This window comes from Mytilus californianus, unplaced genomic scaffold (genome assembly GCF_021869535.1).
Source record: "Mytilus californianus isolate M0D057914Y unplaced genomic scaffold, xbMytCali1.0.p SCAF_24, whole genome shotgun sequence".
Lineage (NCBI taxonomy): Eukaryota > Metazoa > Mollusca > Bivalvia > Mytilida > Mytilidae > Mytilus > Mytilus californianus.
In genome coordinates, this window is record NW_026262673.1 from 541,057 (window position 1) to 557,727 (window position 16,671).

At 28.9% G+C, this 16,671-nt stretch overlaps 1 protein-coding gene across 1 annotated transcript; it reads right to left on the reverse strand.

Moving 5' to 3' along the window:
• Positions 1–2,735: 2,735 nt before the first annotated feature.
• Positions 2,736–8,899, reverse strand: LOC127732390 (uncharacterized). The gene is made up of 7 exons (XM_052241421.1): positions 8,861–8,899; positions 8,626–8,697; positions 8,398–8,460; positions 4,716–4,763; positions 4,368–4,424; positions 3,495–3,536; positions 2,736–3,241 (listed from the first exon to the last, which is right to left on the reverse strand). Exons 5-7 carry the CDS (start codon positions 4,381–4,383, stop codon positions 2,775–2,777), a joined length of 525 nt encoding a protein of 174 aa, XP_052097381.1. The 5' UTR covers positions 4,384–4,424; positions 4,716–4,763; positions 8,398–8,460; positions 8,626–8,697; positions 8,861–8,899; the 3' UTR covers positions 2,736–2,774.
• Between the last annotated feature and the right edge of the window lie 7,772 nt (positions 8,900–16,671).

The window sequence follows — 16,671 nt, forward strand, 5'->3', positions numbered from 1 at the left end:
ATGTTTATGGTCTAATAATTTAAGGATAGGGTCAAGTTTTTGTGTCGGTCATGTAAATAAATAGATCTCTAAGATCCTATAATTTAGAATACATTTTAATATGTAATACTGATAAAACCTTTTAGGGTAGAATATTTATTCTTTTACAAATTAAAAACATTTGAGGTTAATGGTCAGTCATGTCACATGTAGGGGGTGTTCAGGATGAACAATGTCAAGAGGTCAAATTCAATCTCATGTGGTTTTTCAATTGATCAATAAAATAACACATATAATTGTTATTTTTATTAAATCTCAAAACATGTGGGTTATAAGGTCATATCACATCATGAGTGATGTGTTTACGGATCAACGATGTAAGGAGGTCATATGTAACTTTATAGGGTTTTTCAATTGGACATTGAAATAACAAGTGTAATAAAAATTTTTTAATCATAACAAAAATCAAAATATACATCCAACATATAAAAAAACATATCAAACTTGAAAAAAATATACATTTTTTGGTCTTGGTATAAAAAAAAAAGGAATGGTTCTTAAATGTTTAACAAAATATCATTTAGTGTTAGAAAAAAATAAACAAATAGTTCAACTCCTTTTTTTTTTTCTCTCACTCTCTCTCTGTCTCTGCTTATAAAGACAATAATTACAAAATTGTAATATTCATAATACCTTGTTCTAAAAAATATATAAAAAAGAGTATTTGTTAAATGTCTTGCACATGTTTATCTTTCATAAAAAACAACTGAATAAAAATGAGTATTTTCTTATAAAAAACAACAACAGAAATATTAAAACATGTACCATAATTTAAGTTATGTTATACTTGTTGATAAACTTAACATTAAAATATATTTAATGTTTACATGTTGTTGTTTTCAAATTATATGAAAGTATATATATATATATATATATATGTAAAAAGCACCAAATACATAAAGAATAACAATGACTAGGAAGACAACTCATTGGCACAAATACTTATTCTCTGTTTTAACTATTTACATAATGTTTAAGTTTATGGAAAACAATACAAACATGTTATCTTAAAACTGAACTACATCTAAAACACCTGTAACAGTATTAAGAAGAAAAAATGATAAGTTTATATTTCTGTAGAGAGACAGTTTGTCCTTAATATAATAAAATATTTTAGAATGAGGTAGTTTAACATTGGTATCATTTGAAATTGACAACATTTTTTTAAAGATATGTATGCTGGTATAAACATGAATAATAATATTTCAAACAATTATAAAATATGATAAGATATAACCTTACATTACATCAAAACATAATTATAGTATCTATAACAAACTACTCTAAAAACACTAAAACTATTTAGAAAAATAAAAAGTCCTTCTCATAACTGAAATGGTTAAGTTTATGTTTGCTATTCTATAATGAGGTTATTTTACATTAATATCTAAATTTACTTTTACAATCTGATAGTTTACCATTAAGGAAACAAAAACAATTGAATGAAATAGATCAATATAAAAAATAACAAAAACACTTTATTCCATTAAATTCAAACTGGTTATTTAACTTTAACAATATCACAAATTCAGTAATAAAAAATGACCTGACAAAATCTTTGTTTTACAACAACTATAAACATAACATTTCTTAAAAAACATCAATTATATCTAAACTAATAAAAAACTATTTCTAATTCTAAAACTACTAAAATTATTTAAAGTCTATGTTTGTATTTCTGTATGGTACTAGTATGTGTTACCCTTTCTTAAAAAACTCAATTATAACTAAACTAATAAAAAAACTAATTCTAATTCTAAAACTACTAAAATTATTTAAAGTCTATGTTTGGATTTCTGTATGGTACTAGTATGTGTTACCTATTGTTATAAAAATCTGAAAATTTATCCATGGTTTTGTAAATTACATTAAAAAACAAAGTAATTTTGTTTTAGTAAAACTATGTAGAAATGGTAATAAAACATGATTTTATTCTGTTAAACCCTTTAAGATGGCCAATTCATTGATGTTACTACAAAAGTGAAGTATTTTAAGTTTTACAATATTTCAAATAAAATACACCATTTTTATGAAGAAAAAAAATTATAACAATATGATCATAGATATAACAATTTCTTATTTACAGTTCATATTAACTAAAACAAAAGAACGAAAGCAATGGTCATGGCAAATTATATGTAATTTTACATTTGGATTTTATATTATAGCACTATGAATAAAATGTTTTAATTACTTTATAAAAGGTGTTTTGTCAGTACTTTCATAATAGTGTTAATATAAAAATTGAAAATTAATTCTTATATAATAAAGTTCAACAAACTTAAATAAAAAAAGGAAAAAAAATTTGGTTGGGCAAATGATATATAAATTTATGTTTGGATTTCTATGTTATAGCACTATGAATAAAACTTTATAAACTGTATTTTGTCAGAACTTTCACAAACAGTGCTAATAAAAAAATATTGGAAAATAATTCTTATATGTAAAAACAACAGTTTAATACAAAAACCATAAGTCTTGTTTTCTTTTAAAACATTATTCATAAATATACATACCCCTTACATTTCTTAAACTTAAATAAAATAAAATTTTAAACTTTTTAAAACTACAAAAATTATTTTACCAAGTCTGTTTATGGTTTTCTGTATGATAGTTTAATACTTTAAGATTAATATTATAAATTGATATAAAAATTTTAAATTTAAAATGAAACAATACAGAATAGTGTAGTATAAGGAGTATGTAAACAAAGATTAGTGTAAATCATGTTATTTTCAGAGACTGCTATCAGACAACATTGCTTTTCTTTTAATCATGTTACGTGTTCTGGCTGCAATCGGTGAGGTAGGTGTTGATTCTGACGATAATGATTCTAGATCTTCCAAGGGTGGTGCTGAAGGTTCTGGTGAAGGGTCTCGGAAAAACATAATAGGTACTAATGGTATTGATGAGGTAGTGCTGCCTGGTGAAGGTTCTCGGTATGATACAATTGAGTGGAATGATGGTGATGATCTAGATGAAGGTTTTAATGGAGTTGATGTTGATGGTGGTGTTAAAATTTGTTGTGGAATAACTGGCCTGGATGGAGTTGTGTTTAAATAAGATGGTGCATAGGTGGTTTCTGTATTATCACTTCTGTTCAAGGGTAGATATTGTGGTTGTTGTTTTCTTAGATGTAGGTATAATTTTAAAAATGCCAAAGATGTAAACAGTGTAAACACACCAGCCCAAATCCATAATCCTATAAAACATAAATTTAAAAATACCTTATAATTTGACAGTTGTTGTTTTATATATATTATTCATTCCAAAAAACACTTCATTCCTTTTCATTTTTTTATATTTCTGTTTTTTTATTATATATATTTTATAACTTATTAACATTATGATTATCAATATTGTAACAGCAAAAATAATTATACTTATATATATAATCTTATGATTCTTTTCCATATCATATTCAAAAGCTGTTGTACTAATCATGTATATTGTACCTGTAAATCCTGATGTTCCTGTATAGAAGGTCTTGTTGGGTGCTACATAAATAAAAAAAGAAAAACTATATAATTTGATTTACATTTTATAACAATCAAAGCTGAAAAAGAAATTTAAAACAACACATTTATATGACATGAAAAAATAAAATTAAAAAAAAATCACTTTTATGTACACAGATATGATAACAATAGGACACTATATGGCAGTGTTGGTACTGATTTAGTAGCTAACCTGTCTACTTTCTTTTTGGGATGTCTGTACCTTAGGAAAGAATTGGAACAAATTCCAATCTTTCCAAAAATAGAATTATAAATTCTTTCCACTGTTCCTAACAACCACATTTATAATTTTTGTTTTTAGACACAGTTTACTTTAAAGACATAAATGTATGTATATTCAATGGTGTTAATATGTCCTTTGATTGAGTTAAGCTATTTCAGTTGATATTTTATAGTGTGTCTTTCTATGTTGTGATGTTACACTATTGTTTCAGAAAAAAGGGTGAAGGTTTGGTACCATTAAAACCTTTAAACCCGCTGCATTTGTTTGCACCTGTTCTAAGTCAGGAATCTGATGTTCAGTAGTTGTCATTTGTTGATGTGTTTCGTAAGAGTTTCTCGTTTTTTTATATAGATTAGACTGTTGGTTTTCCCATTTGAAGGGTTTTACACTAGTAATTTTTGGGGCCCCTTATAGCTTACTGTTCAGTGTGAGTCAAGGCTCTGTGTTGAAGACCATACTGTGACCTATAATGGTTTACTTTTATAAATTTTGACTTGGATGGAGAGTTGTCTCATTGGCACTCATACCACATCTTCTTATATCTATAAATGAATTAAAATATATTTAATAGAGCTTTATTTTCATACCTATGGTTGGTGTCATCTCTTGTGTAATGCCTTCCACTGTTATATCTTGATCTGTAACTAAAAATTATGTTTCTATTTTTATATATAATTTTTTTACCATGGTAACTGTCTTTTTAGGAAGTATGAGTTATAAAAGATCAATAAATTTACAGTGTTTTTTTTAAATTAACTACTTTGATGTTGGATTTTTCTTTCTTTTTTTCCATTGATAAGAGTAAAAATCATTGTCAACAGTAATTCTGGACTAAGAATAGTTGAAAGGCTAAATAAAGTACAGAGTTGAACAGCATTGAGGATAATAAATAGACAGAAAATTTAAGACATAGAAAAAAGGTAACAATTTCATACCTGTAGTTTTACTTTTTGTTGTTAACTTTCTCCATGTTATGTCCTTAACTGTAAAATCAAAGCACTGTAAGCGCTGTAGGCAGTTAACCAAAAACCAAGGCAAACATAATTATGAAAACTGTGGCTATGTTGCTTCATTTTTTTTAAGATTTAAAAGAACAAACATTAAACATTCATATATTGTGCATTTATGTTCATTTAAAGAATTAATTATTAAGGCAAATAATTCATATTTTATCAAGGTTTTCAAAAGCAACGCATATATCAAGTATATTTTTAATGGTCATGTGTCTGCAGTGGTACAAGTTCGAAATGATTGCAGTTGTTCTAGTTGATAGTTAACGTTGGTATTAGTTGACTGTTAGTAGTTCAAGTTGACTTAGTACGAGCTTGTAATAGTATGCATGGACTTGCTTCCCTGGAAAGAAAACTGAGTTTGTGTTCTACAGTGCAAAAGTTATGAGACACAAATCAGACAAATGTTTACTACTACGGAGATCAAAGGTGAGGTCTGACTGACCTGCCCATAGTAAATGTAAATGACCCCCGCCTTCACCCCAAGTCCATGATGTCTAAGTTTGGAATAAAATGACAGGTGATTATAATAAAGTTGGTCAAACACTCTTGGTCTTGAAAGATATGTTTTCTTTAAAATGAGCCATATTAAAATGAAATTTTTTATAGAACCAGAGATTATTCAAAATATAATTAAGGTAAATTCTTTAAACCTACTCATTTTTTGCATCAATAAAATTTTATAATAAACAAGAAATAATTGTTTCAGAATGCTGTTACGAAGTCTCCCAAACAAAGCTTCCATAATTATTCATTCCCATGGTCGCCTGACATTGGGCAAAGTCTAGTACACATTGATTAGGTCTAGTAAAGTGATATGCATATGTGATGCCTATGAGATTGACCTTGTATGTCATTCAAATCTGTTTGAAATGACGAACAGGAATGAATATGGTTTAGGAGTTGGTATCTCAAACTTTTACAAGTTCTTAAAACACACACAAGAGGGGATGGGGTGACCTTAGGGACTAACCCTATATTTCATTTGATTTTTTATGTTGTCCCATACATGAATATATATGGTTTAGGGGTGGGGATCTCGACCGTTATCAAGTTTTCAAACAGGAGGGGGTGGGGTGACCCCAGTGACTTCCCCTATATTTCATTTGATTTGTTACATTGCCAAATACATGAGTATATATGGTTTAGGGGTGGGGATCTCATCTGTTTCCAAGTTATCAAACAGGAGGGGGTAGGGTGAACCTTAGGACTCTCCCTATATTTCATTTGATAAGTTCTGCTGTCCCATACATGAATATATATGGTTTAATTTAGAGGTCGGGATCTCGACTGTTTCCAAGTTCTCAAACAGGAGGGGTGGGGTGACTGCAGGGACTCCCCTATATTTCATTTGATTTGTTATATAGTCCCATACATGAGTATATATGGTTTCGGGGTGAGGATCTCGACCGTTTCCAAGTTCTCAAACAGGATGGTTTACAGTGACCATAGGAGCTGCCCCTATATTTCATTTGATTTGTTATATTGTCCCATACATGAATATATATGGTTTAGGGTGGGGATCTCGACCGTTTTCAAATTCTCAAACAGGAAGGGGTAGAAAGGCCCCAGGCACTCAACCTATATTTCATATGATTTGTTATATTGTCCCATACATGAATATATATGGTTAAGGGGTGGATCTCGACCGTTTCCAAGTTCTCAAACAGGAGGGGTGGGGTGACCCCCAAGGACTCCCCCTATATTTCATTTCATTTGTTATATTGTCACATACATGAATATGTATGGTTCATGGGATCATTATTTTTTTGTATGCTCCAATGTACAAATTATGTCTTTAAGAGAAAGATATATACCTACATATTACACACAAAATCCTTCCCAATTGAAACTTACTGGTCTATTATCACACTGTAACGTGCCACTGCTAACAAAAGTGTGCATGTTTCTAAGATATATTGAAAAAATATTTTCATAATACAAAGCATGTTACAATAACTTCATATCCACGTTGCAATTAAGAATTTTGCAATTAAGAATTTTGGGATCTCATCCGTTTCAAAGTTATCAAACAGGAGGGGGTAGAGTGACCCAAAGGATTCCACCTATATATCATATGATTTGCTTACATTCAGGTATCATATAATCTAGTTGCACTATTTGCGAAAACAAAGTAAGAAACTTCCAGCTATGTTAACTGGCCCTTCAAAATTGAGAAAAAAATTGCAGTAATATGTTTACACTTTAAAAGCATCTTACATGCATTATCAACATTTATCACTGATAAAGAAGATTTATACTGTCACCAGGAACATATATATTGTTAGATATACTGTTCCCAGCTGTCACATTGTATTGGATTTTGACATTAAAATTTGTCAAAAAGTAATTTTGAGTTTCTGTATCAAATATTTTTTGCTTTTTCTTTCTTTTACATATATCTTTTGGTTTCCATTTCTAGTGTTTATATTTATTTACCATGCATAGATGTATTTTGTCACCTGCCTGAAATTTTTTTTTGTAGTTGATCTCCAAAACCTGGAATTACCCTTATCCGCTTCCGGAATCGGACCCGATATTGTAATTGTCTACACGGCATCCATTGTTTTTCAATGTTGTTTTTGTCAGTCAGATACGATTTTACTCGAATTTACACATTACTTGTAGGCGATTATCTGTATAAAGCTAGCGGTTGAACAAAATGAACATCGCTGTCATGAATAATAAAGATGAAAATACGTTTTGAGATCGTTTATTTAGAGACTTTGGTAAAAAGGTTTGCAAAGTTATTTTTAATTTTCTTTCAAAGTTATTTTTAATTTTCTTTCAAGTGAAAGGTCCGTCGGGCGTAGCTAGTAACCAAGTCGAGAGTCCGATTGCAAAAGTGGAAGGTCGCGGACCTCGGACCACCGCTAATTTGAACCCCTGCCTCCAAATTGAAAAGATACGAAAATTTCGTATAATTTGAAATTGCCGCCAACAGCATGAACAGTGGAACTTATTAATAGACTACTGACGTAGTTGTAACACGTATTGACGACAAACAATATTCCTACGACTTTTGCCATTTGGGAAATCTAAACTACTTGTCTTTAAAGATTTTCGGCGATTAAATATTTCATACAATTGTTCTTTGACATCTTAGCCAAAAGCACAGGGGATAATAAACTACATAAGGATTCCTAATGTGCTCTACTTCCTATGTGCAACTTCAAAACTTTTGGGTGGTTCGACGATCATTTAAGGTTTTTTCTGGTCATATTTTTGTAATCCAGAATTAAAAGTATGAAAAAACTATCCAATTAGTTATAAATAACATTATATCCAGCTAGATAATAACAATGGCACGTATTTCATAATTTATTGGGTAGAACACAAATCTAGTGTGCTCGCATAAGGCAGCTTAACTGCCTAATAATATACAATATTTTAACAAACTTAGAAAGAATAATGATAATGACATATATAAGATTCTGTTCAGATTGAAATATTAAAGGACAACAAATAATGTTTGGCTATAGCTCTGTCTTTATCTATAGCAAGTTAGATCTATAACATTATTTTTTTTTTATAACTATTCTAATGTTGAATGTTTCTTTCAATGAAAAAGGAATATAAGATATATTGGCATAATCTAGTTTCATACCTGTTGTTGTTGTTTTACTGGTTTTGGCTGAATTCCTATTGTCTTTAGTCTGTATATCTTTAACTAAAAAGATAAATTATACCTTTACTAATAGTATAAATTTATCTACATGGAGTTAATAATATGACACCTAAGATTCCTCTTTTTGATTACTATTCTAATGCTATATATTTTTTCATTGAAAAGGAATAGAAGATATTTAAAAAATATTAAGACATATTTTCATACCTGTAGTTTGTGTTTTTATTATTTTAGTGGTTTTGGTTCTTTGTCTGTGGGTTGTCTGCTTTTGGTCTTTAACTGAAAAAAAATAAATATTTTTAACTGATAGTACAGATTGACCCTAACTAACTGTTGTTGTAATATCTGTTAAATAGTCATGATATTCAAATATCTTTGATCTTTTCTATTTAATTATTGATCATATATATATGTGTACAAAATTGAAAACATTATTACATACCTGTACTAGATGTTGTTGAGATAGAAGTTGACTGTTCTTTGTTCCATACTGTAAAAAAAACATAAAAGTATATTTTTTTCTCACAATAATTGAACATTAAATGTAAATTTTCATCACATGGTATAGATTAAAATTGTTAATAATGAATCTCATACTTAAATATAATACTACAGTTTACATTATTTTGTTGTTTGTCTGCTTTTATACTATGTAACCACATTTTGGTACAATGTAGTTTATCCTTTATTAACATGGTTAACCTGCATTTTTGTCATCAAACTTTTTTTTTTATTTCATTAATATATATATATGAAAATTATTTAAAGAAATTTCAACTTAAAGAATGTATACAAAATCTGTAGGATTTATATGGACTTTTAAAGGGTCGACCTTAAAAAGGGGCGATCTATTTTTTTCAAATGAACTCGACACTATACCATTTATTTTAAGACAGTCGTTGAAATCTTCTTACGATTTATAAATACATTTTCACATACAACGTAGTTATAAAAAAACTTACCACATGTAGTGTTTACAGACTTCCAAGTGCATTCTCTGTCGTAAATGTTCGTGATTGTTGGTTTGGAACACGTGTGGCAAAGTTGAAATGTGCAATCGCACCCATCGCTCCCTTCTATTATCACAAATTGTACCTCCTGAGTTAACTTTGTTTCATTTGTGCAAGGGCAATACCCTATTGCAAGATCATACCTGCATCCTTCCTCCTGTGTTCTTACAGGTCCAATAAAACTTAGGAATAAACATGTGAATATAATTAAGGCTGCCTTCTTGTCTTCTTCATTTGAATAAAGAGACCAGTCGTGACGTGTAAATTGAATTTCGATATTAATAAAATAGTTAATAGTTTTTTAATTAGTATTATATTTAATTTTGTAAAATATATGTAATGTATCTTTTATGTATGATAAAGATTAATGTGATTGAATTCATATTTTACTTATTAAAAATGAATATTATCATATTTATGGTTAACGTAACACACTGGTTCTCCGGTAAAGCGCCCAACGTCAGAGTAAAAAATGATAAAATATAAATTGCAGCAAAACCTGTAAATAAAGAACATGGAACATCCTCATAGTATATTCTATCCAACATATAAATTTCAGCATGTAATATGCTACCGTTAATTTTTAATGATCGAGACAGTTTAGATGAAAAAATGTCAAAAAAATACATTTAACGTCATTTTATTTCCTTTGACGTCGTTATCTGATAGCGTGATTTTCAAAACCAAAAATGTTAAAAACTTTGAAATCATTATTTTTACGGTGTTTTGTTATCTTTATTAATTCTCAAAAACTTTAATGTGCGTTTTTCTTTTGAGTTGAAATTAACACGAATTAATGTGATACATCTTCCTGTGGACTGTTTCCTTGTGAACTAGTACGCCAAAAAAATCCACTCAGCGTGTTGGTCTTGTACAAAACGGAATAAATATTAATATCGTATTAACATGCTTTCGACCCGAATATGCATATAAATCGCCGCTGAATGCCCCTCCTCCTCCTCCTCCTCCACCTCTCCATCATCATCATCATCTAGTTTGCCAATCTGTGTTACCATTTACCATGAATTATCATTGATGTGGTCATATTTATAAATATTTTCAAAATGCACAAGAATGGCGTATAATGCATTTACCCTTGCTTTGAATAGTTTGAATAACTAAGAATTTTCTTTTGTAGACGAAACACAACCCTTGAATCTTTGATAGGTTACTTCCTTTGATATTCAATAATACTTTTTTCCTTGGTATCGGAAATTTGAAATGTTAATATAGGAGAGTGACGATACGTGTTTATATCAGATCAAAGGATTAAATGAATCACTTTTTTTGATAATGTTTAAAGTTATTATAATACTGCAATTTTAGAGGAGAAATGATTGATTGATTGTTGTTTTCTGAACGTACAGTGGCAAATATTTCATGCAGAATTATGACCGAGAGAAGAATTTTGAAACAATAAATAAGATGTTGCATGCGTTGTCGTTAAAAAAGAATTTAAAAAAACCTCAACTCCAATAAAAATAAACAAAACTATTTATTTATTTGAAATAACCCAAGATATATGAGATGGTTTATAGAATAGAAAATAATGCCGCCCCCCCCCCCCTAAAAAATAAAAAATGAAGAAAAATAGGCAATCAAATAAAGAATAGAAAATAATGGGGTGTGAAAAAAATAATTGTATAAACATTAAGAATAAGGTAAAAAAAATACTGATTTCAGAAATAAATAATTTACTGAATAATGAAACTTTGCGTTTTCTGCATATCAAATTTATTATTGATAATTGACAATAGACAAGTAGATCATTTGGAATGAAATATTGAACTGGTCCTAATCGGAACTGGTTTATTGAAATTAGCGATGCAAATTATATACATTCATAAGCATCGGTATTTTTCTCCAAAATCAAGATCTTGCACGAGTTAACGTATCATTTCGTTCCGAAGCGCTATTTTGGATTTATCTTCATCATTTACGCCCAGCGCCGAATATTTGAAAGCCAAGGATGTAAAAGAACAGAAAGAGTTGATGAGCTATATGACCAAAAGGACATAAAAAAAAATAGCCAAATCAGTCGAAGATTAACTTTGCCCGATGGAGTTGAAACCTTAATTAGTTTCTTTATAATTTCAAAATTTATCAATAGATAATTAAAGGGAATTGAATGGAATTGCAGAATCAAAACGGTTCTTTCGTCGACATAATTCCTACATCTTCAGTTTCATAATTGTAAGATCCATAACTCATTATAATTAAAAAAAAAACAACAATTTATTGGTAAGGGCTGGTAGACTGATGCTTGAGGACGGATGACATTGTCATAGATTTTTTGGGGGTATTTTTAGTACCAATAAATGTTCAATATATTTTAATATTCTCCAAAACAATTGATTAATAGGCAATGTTTTAATATTTTGTTGGACAGTTGGGCAATCAAGGATAAAATCTAGTTCTAGTGATCGAATTTTTACTCCATCGGATTTCAGATTTCTCTTAATGTCGGTTAACTACCGGTACTGTCTCTGTTATAAAACTGAATGTTCAGCTTCACAGTGCTAGTACCTCATATGACAAACCAAATATGATCAAATATACCTCATGTCATCTTAACTTCTGTTTATTATCCCAGATATCCAAATTATCACGAAGAAATTAAAATGGTCATTTTCTCCCCCGTTTGGTTTTAATCAGATATTCAGATATTAATCAAAATTGGTAGATGGTATCATTTGTGCAGTACAGTGACATATTAAAAAAAAGGGGGTCGTCATACGTATGTCGTTGATACAGACAAGAAGATTTATCATGTCAATATTATGATACAACAGGAAATTTTCATATGCAGGATCTGAACACAAGAATTTTACAGAATAATCATATTTCTTACTGAATAGAGAAAAATGGCCTAAAGAATTACAGAATACAGAAATGTAGACCCCCCTCCCCTAATCCAGACCGTCATATATATTATATTGTGACGGATAGTTTTGTTGATCTATTTAACTGTTTTAATTTTCGAAAAAATATTTGTACAAGGTGTTAATAAATGTAACGGACAATATATACCATGCCCTCTCAGCCGACGTCAATGAAAGAAAGTATTTAAAAGCTTGTTTCCCTGTGCAACATGATATAAAACTCATTAGGCAGAGCAATTTTAATGGCTAGTTGCATAATTGTTAAATCGTATTAAATTCGGTATCAAATTTATATTAATAATAAACGTTACATATCTTGAATATTGAAAACAGGTTAAAATTATTTACTTGCATTAATATTGATATTTATCATAATTTATATTTAGTAGTAAATACAGAAGTTTTGAATATTTGATAAATAGCCTGCTGTTTAATCCGTATTGCTCAACTTTGATGCGCACCCATTATCACACCCCTTTATCGCACCCCTATTCGGATTTCTCATTTATGACAGTAGTGATTCCGACGAAATTTACATGAAGTCCGATGTTTGTTAAACTAGATTTTTATATTTCAAAAGTGCACATTTTACTCACCAGTCTCAAAGTAGTCTCTTGTTTATTACAGTATACTTGTTATTAAATTGTTGGTTTATTGTTGCTATTTTTTTATTAACAGGTTTTATTCAGAATGTGTTTCATATAGTACAACATTACTAAAGGAGGATAAAAAGAACTGAATGAACTTCCATACAAAACACAAACATACAAAAAATACAATAAGCAAAATATTTCTACAACAGGACCTAAATTGTAAGGTAACCCAATAAGCAGTTCCTATATATGATACAATTTTTAAAACATGGCAAAAATAAATAAATCTGAAGGTAACCCAGGTGCTTTAGATCAGTAAGCAGTTCCTATATACTCTCCTGTTTAAATCTGTGATAAAGCGTATACATGGCAAAATCCGTATCACATGCCGTATCATCCCTCCGGCTGATATTGGTATCTCGGGATGATACGGCATGAGTTACGGATTTTGTCATGTATTATTCTCTATAAAAACATCCGGTTCGGTTTTTTTCTAGGTCTGAGAAAAAAGCAACTGTGTAACACTTAAACAATTGATTAATAAAAATTGTCACATGGTGTCTTCTTATGTCAATAATTACAATGTATGTTATTGATCTGTAAGTTATATATTCGCCATCCGTAAAAATTATCTAATATGTTTATTTGGCATGCCATACTCGATAGAAGTGCGGACGTGATAGAAAGCACTCTTTACCAAAACGTCAACGGAGATTACATTCCACGGAGGTTACATTTCGATGATTTTGTCATTTATAAAACATAATACGTGTATCTGAAGATAGAAATAGTACTAAAATTAAATGTTGACACCGATATCGATCTGTTGGATGTAAAATTTATTTTCAAAATAGGTGTTTGTTCAGAATAGACCATTCCACGGAGATTACATGCTTAACAAATCTCTGCAGTTTTCAACTTTGTTTAGTTTTTCAGACTGATATGATTTGGAATAAATGACCGTAGTTATAAACAAAATTATTTATGGTAACCTTATAATCGAATTTAACTCATATCACACTCAATGTTGTGCTTAATATTTTGTCCTGCTTGGTCTTTTTTCCGTTAACGGAAATTACAGGTTTACGAAAAAAATAATTTTGACGGCCGTACTGATCACTATCGTTGTGCAACATGTACTAAACTTTATAAAAATTAAAAATATAGATAATAAAGAAATATAAAAATCTCAGATATAAGTATAACAAGCTACGGGTATATATAACTCGGAGTCGTTAGTTTTGCTATCTTACGGTGGGACAAATTAACGTCATAAAATGGGCGCTTTAACGGAGAACCAGTGAACACCATACGGTTCTCACTATTATTCTACAGCCATAACATTAATCGTCCTCAATATATCTGGTAACATACCTGCACTTCAGACGAAATATAGATACATTACATGTATACATGTTGAAAGGGTTTTTCTGGATTAACATGTATATCAGATCTCATTATTTATGGTTATATCTGTTAAGTGAAAATCATATTATGAGTGTTTTATAAATTATAAAATCAATTATGTTTGTTGTGTTTATAACATAAATGTTTTCTACTTTTGCTAGTCTATTACCATTTTGATATCTTTCCTAAATTACATTCACTATTATGTTACAATTGTCCATGCCTTGTAATTATACTCATTATACTTCTTACTAAATTTTTTTCTCCATTTGAGATCTTTTGTGAACTTTGACCCTTTACCCCTTCAGTTATAATAACCTTCAATGTAATCAATATATATAGACAATAATAGTGCATTGACTTGACATATCAACGATATAAGGATGAGGCTTAGAAACGGGGAAATGCGAGGCTCTGCCGAGCTTTTTCCCCGTTTCGGGCCGAATCCTTATATCGTTGATATGTCAAGTCAATGCACTATTATTGTCTTTATACTGCAATCTAAAAAAAAACCATTTTTAATTGTTGCTTAATGTGTTAATGTTATTATTTGATTTTAATATTGGGAAACTTCCCCCTTTTATAAAAAGGCCTCATATCATGCAGGCGGAGAAATATACAACACAATGAAATGTACATTACCTGTTGAAACCCGCAATCGATGGTGAACGAATTTGTTTGAGAATGAACTAAAATATCAACAATAAGCATAAAACATAATGATTTATAGTTTGCAAACCAAAAATATTAACAAGTGAAATATGTTTTTTTTCTAAAATTTGCAAAAGAAATAAGTTTGAGTCGTTGTATACACTGGATACAAGAACAGGTTGAATAGGTCGTATGAATAATTAATTATAATTTCGGCAATTTCTATTTAAATATTCATGAGGAAAAGTGATATCAGGTCAGTGACTGTATATGACATAGAAATATACGGTCAACGCATTTTGACTGCTCAAATAGAACGAGTGCAGTATAAATTGATGTTAGGTGTTAAGAAAACAATTCCCCATGGTTTATAATTATGTCAGGATCATACACTGTATTCATAGTTTTGTAATAATGTCATATTTTATACCTATCTATGACCATTGACCTGTCACATGGGGTCATAATGATATATAATATATAATTATTTTAATTATATGAGACCTTTCTACTGTACTTTTTTTTCAGTTTTGCTAATGATGTATTCATAGATAATTATTCGATTTATTTGTAACTCTTCAGAACATATATATTTTAACTTACAAATTGTATTTTGTTATATCATACATAGATATAAAATATTGGTCAAAACCCTAAAAATTGTATTCATTTACTATTGAGAACCAGCTATAGCTAGTACCTATAAATGTAAGTATAGTTTTTTTATTTTAGGTAGTATTTTTCTGGATATAAATGGTAAAATATATTTTAGTGATAAACCATGTATGCTTTATTGCAAAATAAAATTATTAAGTTTTTTTAAATATATGAAAAAACTCATTGAAATTATCTTTTAACTTTATTCATTTTTTACATACATGTATGGATCACATGTATACTCTTGATATTTATGTTAAACTAAATCCATATGTTCTAAAAATATGTAATTTTGATATTATAGTTATAACTGTAATTCATACCTAATATATATATATATATATATTTATTTGTGATACTACTTTGTACTGTATATTTCATATTTAATCTTCAGATCTATTGACAACCTGAAGAAAAAGCTAAAATGGAAATTAAATCAAATATCCAAAATATGTAAGTTTCTTATTTTTATGTTTTTACAGTATTGTTTTAGATACTATAGTAATAAGAAATTGTGAGATGATTGTCTTTGTAATTCTTTGTTAAGATATTTAACCTTGGACAATAAATGTAATATAGATACATACATACAGACAAACACATAACCTACTCACACATACACAAATATATATATATATATATATTTTCATTGCTTATGATACTTTTTAGAATATAAATTTTATATTTATTCTTTTAGGTCTACTCCTCCTCAACTTGTTCTTTCTGGAATTAAAACAGAAACCAGGACACATATCCCTACTATGTAAGTTTATTTTTTTATTCTAAGTTTTATCCTATTGTTTGTTTATTTTTTTTAAAAATAATGTGATATTGTATGATTACAATTGGATTTTAATGTATAACAGTTAAAAACAAATGAAAATATATATATACACCTACACAAACATGTAATTAGTTAATTATGGGTAATTTAAGTAATAACTTTTAAAAAATTAAGAAAACACTCATGTCTTAATATATATTGAAAAATTGATTGTTATGTATTAGATACTTTTTTAAATTGTAATTACAATATTTTTTCAGATCTGTAGA